Below are 10565 nucleotides of genomic sequence, written 5' to 3'. Positions count from 1 at the left end.
TAAAAGGAGAAGGCCTATCTTAACATAGGAATTTTAGAGATATTTCTCAAATTTAAATGAGTTTGATAAAATTCGACCTTTGCCTCACATGCCTAGAAGTCGGATTTCAACCAATTGAAGCTGTAACAAAATTTCCTTCTTAAAAAAACAGTGAAACAGCTGAAACTTTTCAAATTAATTACTTTGTATTTTTATTATTATCGATGCTCACGTAGAGTATAATAACCCCGTAGAATAATGCATGTAATCTGCGTTGAACAGCTCAAGTAGATACGATGTAAGCTTGATTTTGACAAATGACGATTAGCTTTTGACCCACAATTTTAATTTCTCGTTTATTTCTCCTATATATATTCACTGTTAGTTGCTAATTGTTAGGAGTATCTAATACTCTATATAACTATATTCTCCTAGGGATAATTCTTTGACTTCTCTCCATTCGAAAACAATGGATAGTCACATTGTTTCAACTCGTACTAATCCCTCGCAACAATAATTAGGAGGGGATTGGAGCCTAACCACCCAAAACTGATCCCGAATCTGAATTAGCTCAAAGGGTGAATTGAGTGGAACACCAAAAAAAAACATTGTTTCAACTCGTCATTATTAAGTGGGAGAGTCTACAGTACACGACATACATTGCTATGTATTATAAACGATATGTACTGCTATGCACTACTGTACTAAATTATATACTACTATATAGATTTACAATTAAAATTATTAAAATTTAATTTTCTGTAAAAAAATCAAAACAAAAAGTCAGATTCTTTGGTCTCCTCGCATTCCAATTTCTCCCCATTTGCTTTCCTCTTTAATTATTCATGTATTTTGAAGCAAATTATAATCAGAAGGAATAAAATCACTCAATATCATTGAAGATTCAATTGAGGTAACTAATTTGATTTTTGTCAATTTTAAATCTCCTCACTTTCACCCTCATCTTCACTCAGCCATCACCACACCAGACCCTAACCCAAACCCCGACCAAGGTGCGCCCAGGCCAGAACCATCTGACCTCGACCACTGCGCACCCGAAACCCCACGACCTCGATTACCGCTCCGTTTTAGGCGGAGGCGTTTTGGTTAGCGGTGAAGGGATAGGGGGGAGAGGAGAGAGAATATGGGAGAGAGAGGAAGAAGAGGAGGTTGAAGAAGTGTTGGTGAAGGAGAATCCAGTGAATTCTGCCATTGATGGGTTGCTCAAACTTTTCCAAAAAATAAAAAAATAAAAAAATTGGATTAGAAAAAAATCGATCATGGTACCTTGAAGTGAAAATAGGAAACACTACCAACTTAGCTAGATTTGAAATTTGTTTAAAATTACAAAACTAAAATATTTAATAAATAAAATTAGTGGTACATAGCGGTACATTATTTTAGTGGTACATAACAGTACATGTCATTTACTGTAGAATTTTCGTTATTAAGTACTCTATACATATACTCATATTGTATAACATAATTTTACTTAATACACTCATGTTAGTTATTGTTATTACATGGACCATACACATAAATTAAAATTAGTTTATAAAACACAACGATGTTTTTTTTATTTATATATCCTAAAATAATATTCATGACTATTATTTGGATAAGGAAAAATATTCTAGGTTCATCAACTATAATAAAGTTTAGCAAAGTTGTTTTAGTTAACATGTTGACATAGGATATATTCAATTTTATTATCCAAGAGTGTGTAATAAGATGTCTAGAATCAATTTTAGTTTATTACATGTTGACATAGAATATATTCAACCTAATTATCCAAGAGCATGTAATATAATGTATGTCTAGAATCTAATATCAAATCTTTTGTCACACACAGGCCATAAAGGCTCTAAACTTTCTAACAAATTTGATACGATTACTAATTAATGTGGAATCACATTGACATTTGGGAATGTATTTGGTATTTTGCTAAAGTATAAATATTGTATGCTCACTAACTCACTGAGTGCTCATTGTCTTATCAAATATGATCCAATTATCTCCAAGCTAAGTATATTCGTTCCAATTCAATGCACGAAATGACCAATTTAATCGGATACTTCCTTTGTCCCATATTAATTAATTTAGAATTTAGATATACAATTTGAATGGTACAATTGCTAATACGTACATAACTTTATTTGAACATAAACATATCTTATTTTCAATTATTGTCCACCAAAATCAGTTCTAAAAAGCTAGTATGTTGAATCTATATATTTAGACCGTACCATTTTATTTTAAGTGTATTTCGTTAATAATGGATAGTACATTAATACTACATACAACTCTAAGAATTGCTTATAAGCATTTAAAACGGTTCCTAAATTAAATGTTGTCCATATAATTAAACAAAATTAATAAATCTATAATTAATTTGAAAATGGATGATAAAATCACGCGTAAATTAGTGCTATTAAAGTTTGATTTAATTTAATAAATTATTTAATTTTTTAGATTCTTAAATTCAACACCGTTACTATTTCCTTTCAAAAATAATAAATTTCCTTGAAAAACGTAGATCAGATCAAATGCAACCTAGCCTAAAATTTTAATACTATTTAACTAAAAAATTCTATGGGCCGAGAATGGCCTGAAAAGCACGCTATTTTTGGCCCAAAACTAAATAGCAAAAGTGTGGGGTTTTAACTTGAACTTAAGCCTTATTAAGTCCAAAGATTGGCTCATTTCAAGAGTCGAACTTTTTTTTGCCACGCTCAACTCGGCCATGATCAGGTCTATATAAGTAACATATACTCTCATAATTACAAACTATTACAATAGCTGATTTTTCCAAATAAGTCATTATATGTACTAAGGATTCCTCGCTTTTAAATTCGTTCTCTCCTCAAGTTGAATATTCCCCATCAACAAACAAAAAGAAATGAAAAGAATTACATGCATGCATTAATTAGGAACAAATGAATATATCTCAATTATATAATTCAATTTTTGCATGCTTGAGTAGTTTGATGTCTAATAATGTAAAATGCCCTACTTTTTATCTCTTAATAAAATGAGTTTTATAAAATGCTAATTTGAAATAAGTTATCATGAGTGTACGTGTATAAATATCAAAATATGTATAATTTCAAATTTTTTTAAATATTTTACGCATGCATTTATATATAGCATTGCATATAGATTTAGTCAGAAAAGTTATTTAACTAAGCAGTTTCACCCAAAAAAAAAAAAAAAAAAAAAAAAAAAAAAAAAAACAAACATATGTAACTTAATCAATCACTTTATTAATTAACCATTGCTTTAACTTTGTCTCTTCGATCATTAGCAATGAAATAGGCAACTCCTTTTTCTTCTCCTTTTTAGATTACTACTTAAAATCAATATTTAACCCAGTAAAAATAAAAAAAACTCTGACAATCTCAATCAAGTTGCAGTCCTAAAATAAAGGGTTTTCAATAATTAAAAAAAAAAAAAAGACAGCACATAATAGGTATATATTGTAGTAGAACGAACTTCCTAAAAGTAACGCCTATTATTATTTTATCAGTTTAGCAAGATAAACGAGCATGCATCCCGCACAGAATCTTACGTCCTCACTCAATAATTTTTTTAATTAATTATCAAATTTTTATTAATAATTATTTTATTAATAATTATTTTCCTCAAACAATAATTTAATTTTTTTCTAAAAAATTTGAAAAAATCAATCGCAATCAGATCCAGCGGTGCAACTACTTTACACACTCAGAATATAAAAGGGGTAGCTGGGCAAATCAGTTCAGGATTTCTGAAAGCTACATTTTCTCTCTCTTAAACCTTCATTTTTTTTTTCTTCATATTATTCATTCATAAATTCAAGAAAAAATTAAATAATTACAAGAAGAAGAAAGTAAAGATCGATATCAGATCATTTGAAGATATGGGTAGCGGCTATTTTGGGATTCCTAAAATGGGAAACTCTAATGATAAATCATCGTCGTCATCCTCGTCGTCAAGAAAGAGTAAAAAAAGTGGCTCTGAGAAGCCTAAACAACCTCAAAGAGGCCTTGGCGTTGCGCAGTTGGAACAAATCCGACTGCGCAGCCAGATGGGTTGTAGTGGGTTTAACTCTTCCCCTGCCCCGACCACCTTTCATCAGGTAACCGGTTTTTTTATTTATATTCTGAATACTCGTAACAGTTATTCTCAACTCTTATGTATATAATAGAAATTAGGTTTTCTTCGCTATAGAGCGAAGAGTTACCTAATTCTGTATTATTTGTTACTTTGAATTAATTGTCGCGTTTTTAACTTTTTACAGGAAGATGTGAGATTCCAAGGACTACAAAGTTATGGAGTACAACAATCTACAACATCATATAATAATCCTTATTATTCACAATCATCTTCACCTTCGACTTCATCAACTTCTTATGCTCATCATCCTAACTTCATGGTATAATTTTTAGTCAATCTTTGCATCATATTGTAGTCAAATAATATTTTGTTTTTTTCTTACAATGTTTTGTTTTTCTTTGACTTTGTTGTGGAATAATAAGCTTGGTTGTAAATCTTAATTTGTCCTTCTAATTAAACAGTAATTAAGTACTTTGGGGTAGTTTTGTAACTCACAAAATGTTAGGGATTTTCTTGGGAGTTTCCAAAATTCAACAATTTTAATCACTTCGTAATTTGTGATTCTAACTACAAACCAGGCAAACATTTTGGTACAAAGAGAGTACTATCGCGTAATAGTTTTCCTAATTAACATTTAGGCGAGCTTACTATTTTATCTTTATCTTTATTTAGCTTCTTCTTTGGTCTTTTTGGGTGACTACATTAGAAGGAATAATATACATTCACTATATCTCTAACAAAGTTTCATGCATGTATTGAATTTGCAGATGGTATTTGGAGATCATGAAAGGTCCAATTTAAGATACCAAGATTCTCAGCCTAGTACACAAAGGTATGTACATACATTTGATTTAATAAAGGTTAATTAATAAAATACATGATGATTATCTTTAATTGACAAGCATCAAGAGCCTAATCTTTCGGTACATCCATTTTACACAAGTTAATTGTATAGACTAGTACTACGTATGTAGCTAGTTTTTCCAATGCAATGTACATATCTAATTTTTTTTTAATTGCTGCATTATTGAATTTAGACTATAGTTTTCTAGCAAGATTAATTAAATAAATATATTTTCCCATCGAAACCGTTATACTAATTGTAAACCCTAAATGAAGAAAAACTAGTTTATTACCTAAGATGACTTTTTTTTTCTTAGAATCTTAATATTATTTTTAGTTAAACATGCTAATTTAATATTGTAATGTTTATCTTGGATCAGATGGAACCCTAATGGCATACTAGAGAGCTCGACATATACACAAGCAGACGCGGTTCCTAGACATCGAATTAGTTATTACGAGGTACATTCATCAAATCAATTAGTTCTAACTAGCTAGTACATATTTATAACATTTGTTATAAGTTATATGTTCATTAATCATTATTCCTTTTAATTATGAATTACGAGTACTTAATTAGTTAATTTTTTCAAACTTGTAGGACTCAAGGCATCAAAGAATTGATTTCTTGAGAAATAGCCAGAATTCAGAATCAAGTGACCAGGAAGAAGTAGATTTGGAGCTCAGGCTATCACTCAGCTCTAATCAATGAAATGATTTCCCGGAGACTCCGGGAACTCGGGTTTAATCTATAATGGCCAGAAGTTAAATCAAGGAGATGCAGTATATATCTTGTTCATCAACGGGGGAGGGGGAGAACACGTACAAGTATTATACATATATCGATCGATATTTGGAAGATAATTAACATATCAAGATCGCTTATTAGAGTCGATGTAATTATATTCTTCTGATGTGCTTGTATATGCTTTGACGCATTACTAATTAACATCGAGAGACAAATCGAGTAGCAGACGGGGTTAATGACAAATATAATGTGATTTTAGATGGTATACAAGACTATTGTACGTGTATTTGCCTTAATGCATATATAAGAGAAGAGCTAAATTATACTACGTATTTTTAGCCACAAATTTCTGCTATTTGCAACCCTTGTTGATCAATATTGAGATGTATGGAAAAGAATTTTCGAATAGAAATGATAACAAGTAGGTTTTTTATAAAAGCATTGAGAGGTTTAATTGATGAATATTCTCATTTTACTTTGTACACAAATATGCATTAATATCTTTTTTAAAGTACATTTTTGAAATATTAAACTATTTTCGCTATGATTATATACAAAATATTAGACTATTTGACTAATCCCATTTTTGAATACCACCCCTTTTAATTTAACCAACTAAGAACTAATTAGCATCAACGTTACCTTCGAACTATAGTAAAAAGTTATAATTCACCATTATATCATGATACAAGGAGTTAATATAATGAAATTTTCGGTTGAATGTCATACAAAATGAAATGCCTCAATCATACAATATATTAGTATGAACACTCATGAAATTATTGTGAGAATATTATTTCAATCCTAACCTAATATTTTTATTATAAACTACAGTATCTTAGTTTTAATTTTAACAAACTATGGGGTCAAAGTTTGACCCTCAGTAAGCATGACTCATGAGTGCCTCACATTGTGAAACAAATGCTCAATATCGTAATATTTTAATAATAGCTTTTATTAAAATTAAGTACCTATAAAACTTAACTAGACAATGCAGTATTGCAGTACGAAACATTCAAATCTAAATAAAAACTTTAAATATATCACGATTCCATTATCTGACTATAATTGTCACATTACTAGTTGAAATCACAGAGAATAGAGAGCAGGAGGTAGTAGTGTTTACTTTTGCTTCATGATCCAAAGTCTTCATGCGTTCAGAGCCGTATATATATTTTTGTACAGTAGTAGTATTATACTAAAATCATAAATAACATTATTATTCAAAAAAAAAAAAAAAAAAGAAGCATATTAATGAGAGTAGCAGAAGTTTCGAGGAAAAGACCTACGTACTAAGACACAGATCCTCATGTTCTTGAAAAGTATAGAGAATATTAAAGTTTATAATAAAATTTTATCATATAGTCAACATGCATAATTTTATTTTACATCTACACATGCTCTTGCATGGGAGCTGTGATTAAGTAATTGCAATTGTATTTTGTTAAATATATTAATTTTATTTTTTGAAACAAGTTGTTTAATTATATTATTATGACATGTAATATACTGCCAGATGATCCAGTGTGGAAAGAAATCAATCATATTATTAGCAAAAGATTTATATCATCTGTCAAGATTCAACCTCAGATATGCTAAGCATATCTTCTTACTAATTAATCATTTAATCATATTGTATATCAATACAATTGTATGTACATACGTGCTTAGTAAACCTAAAGTCGAGGACGATTATTATTTCAATGAAATATTTATTTTTACCAAGACGATTTTGATTTGATTTATTTAAAAACATTGATACTCGTACTTGATATTTACCATAACATACAATGGTGTTCAATGTGTATCTATCTATGATTGATTACACTTAAAGAATGATAATGTGGAAAGTCAATAGTACAATTAGCTTTGATTTCATAATTTTTAAAGTTATGGGATTAGTTAATCACCTTTTTCTTCAATCTTTTGATTAGTAGTAAACTCCTTAAAAGAAGAAAAAAAGAAGAAATTGATACCAACAATGTCAACTTAGCTAGACAATCATTATTATCAAAACTTTTTTTTGACGAGATACATTTAAAATTAATTACATAAAAGTTATTTCTAGTCAAAGAAAAGTAGAAAATTTTCTTTTAAAAGTAAGAAAGAAATAATTATTTTACACCTATACTATCTAATTATTGTTGCAACGTCAATATGAGGTAAAGTGTAATATGACATAGTTATGTCCATTACATAAACATAAAACATGACAAGAAAACGCGTGGATTTGTTGATCATGAACATACTTATCTAGGTATGTGGTTATCATATTGATAAATAACGAGTGCAATATAATAAAAAAAACAATAATTACTACATAATTCAATTTTTTTTACATAGCCGAGCTACTAATTACTAAATAGCTCTAGCATTCTTAGCTTTAAAAATACGCCTTAGACGAAAGACTTGGATGCTAAACCTATGAATGTATGAATAATTGAGAAATCGATCGGAGTAGTTATTAAAGCTAAATAATATTAGGTTAAATGGGGCACCTTTGTCCTCTTAAGAGGGTATCAACTTATAGCCTTAAAGATACGTCCCAAATTCTTCAAATCCCTAATACCCAATTGTTTGTCTCAAGAATGAGGTGTAAATGTGGATTATAACCTAATCTCTTTGGTCCCCCTAATTCTAATAGGATCAAATAATGATGGGCCCTTCTCCTTTTTTTTTTCCTTCACTATATTAGGTGTATGTAGTGAGTTAGTGACATATGCATGTTAGTTTAGGTTAGACATTGATAAATATTTTTATGGCTTTATTAAGTATATACTAAGGACATAGTATTTAATGACAAGTATGCTATTGTCATCACAATATATATGTTAGTTACAACATTTTCAAATTAAACTATATGTTTACAAATCGAATGTCCGACTTATAGCACGTTATGATGATCTTTGTGGAGCATGGTTGCTTACTATGTCGATTTCAATCATCATTTTATAGTACAATTTGACGATTTTACTATGATTATAAATTCTTCATCATGCATGTGGCATTTCATTTACTAATAATTTTAATTTCACGTACGGCTTGTAACTCAAGATCCATACTACAGATATAATAAGGCGATCTCAAAACCATTTGACCCTCTTCTGGGAAAATAAAAGAGTGATTAACATATATACTGTGACGATGTGACGGTTATAATCTTACAATGACTATAACTTTTTTTTTTTTAAAAGATACAATGACTATAACTTAAGTGTATGTAACTATTGCAAAACTATCCATAATTGTACTAATTAAAATAAAGAAAATATATTTAAAATTGAGCAAGACTACCTAGCTACTTAAAAATATTATTTGTGAAAAGATAACTTTATTAAACTATTTTGTTGAGCATATCACTTTAGTTTTAGATAAAGTTTATGTTAAAAAGTAAAGACATGCATTGTATAATAGGGGATATGTCATATTTATTTATATATACTCATAGCATCATCATTCAACTTCAATGATGTTCCTAAAAGTGGATAATAATCGCATACTCAAACACAATGATGAATATATCAAATTAATGTTTTTATTATCCAAAAGAAAATCTAATTATTAAAATAAAAATAGACATAGGGTATAGTGTGTATACATACATAATATATTTATTTTAAAGGAGTGGTAAATCTATAGTGTGTGTATATATATGTGATCGATATTAAAATTGCTAATTTGCTCATTTAGGCACTAAGTTTTTTTGTTTTTTTATTTTAAAAAAGTAAAATAAATTCCTTAAAAATTAAGTTCTTACCTTCTATGTACTATTTTAACTTGCATTGTCATATAAAGTATGTTATTTTTACAAAATCTATTTATAACTCAGGTGCACCTATAGTTAGATGTAAATTTCTTTATCTATCATTATATATAAAATTAGCAAAGTTAATTAATTGTGCAAAAAAAAAAATTCATTGATGCACCTAGTTCATTCTAACTTCTAAGCACACCATGGTGTAAGATGGATTGATGTTCTTATTTATTTGAAATTTGAATCACGCATTATGTGCATATATTATTCATATTGGATAATTACATTCACACTATCTTTTTTGGCTTTGCTAACTAACACACACTATTATTAAGACAAAAACTGACACTTGTGTGATTTAGAGTCAATCAAATAAGCCATAATTAATTGACTAAAGGATAAAGTAGTTTTACTCTAATCCTAAATTAAAAGCATAATTTAGAGTTGTCAAAGCTAAACAGGATCATGATCATTAATTCTTTTTCTAAAAGAATCTTGTGATTCTTTCTTTTGCACTATAGTGTTGATTAATTTTTCCGTTAATTTTTAAATCAATTTTTTTTGTGGTTGTACGTTAAAGTTCAGTCTTTAAGACAAAATAAAATAAAAAAGCTAACATCCAATCAAAGTGTGTTTAAGTACCCCATCAATAATAATTTAGTTAAACTTAAGGAATCTTATAATATAAAATATAGGATTGATGTTGATTTTGTGAGCAGTTGAATAAATAGATTTTACAACTAAGTTTATTTGATTTTGAGATGACTTTATTGGTTAAGCCAATCGTGTGAAGTTGTGCTGATCCCGCTAATAGGTTTTTGCATGTGCATAAAATCTAATCTAGATATCATATTCCCTCTAAACGTACAACTTTTGTCTTATATTTTTAATATTTTTTTTTCCTAATTACTTGGTTTAGATTAAAACATTAAATTATGATGAATAATGACTCTTTTTGCCAACCCCACCCTTGGATGTTAAACATTGGGGTTAGATGCTTTGTGCTAAGGTGAAACACAAAGAGGACCCATGCCACGAGATGGGTAGGTGTGTTCCCCTTCAAAGAAAATAAAGACTTCAGTCGACTTATAAAAATAAGTTTAGTTTAGCAAATTTAAGATTCTAAGATTTTAAACTTAAGGTTGT

The 10565-nt window shown here is 28.9% G+C and overlaps 1 protein-coding gene across 1 annotated transcript; it reads left to right on the top strand.

The window, feature by feature from the left end:
* Positions 1–3822: 3822 nt before the first annotated feature.
* Positions 3823–5629, top strand: LOC145612723 (protein SPEAR3-like). The gene is made up of 5 exons (XM_081668021.1): positions 3823–4096; positions 4259–4393; positions 4842–4906; positions 5298–5379; positions 5519–5629. Exons 1-5 carry the CDS (start codon positions 3878–3880, stop codon positions 5627–5629), a joined length of 612 nt encoding a protein of 203 aa, XP_081524147.1. The 5' UTR covers positions 3823–3877.
* The last annotated feature ends 4936 nt before the right edge of the window (positions 5630–10565 follow it).

Source organism: Chenopodium album, chromosome 24, assembly GCF_948465745.1.
Source record: "Chenopodium album chromosome 24, dcCheAlbu1.1, whole genome shotgun sequence".
Taxonomy (NCBI): domain Eukaryota; kingdom Viridiplantae; phylum Streptophyta; class Magnoliopsida; order Caryophyllales; family Amaranthaceae; genus Chenopodium; species Chenopodium album.
The sequence above is the reverse complement of the archived record's forward strand: the minus strand, read 5'-3'. Positions and strand labels throughout refer to the sequence as shown.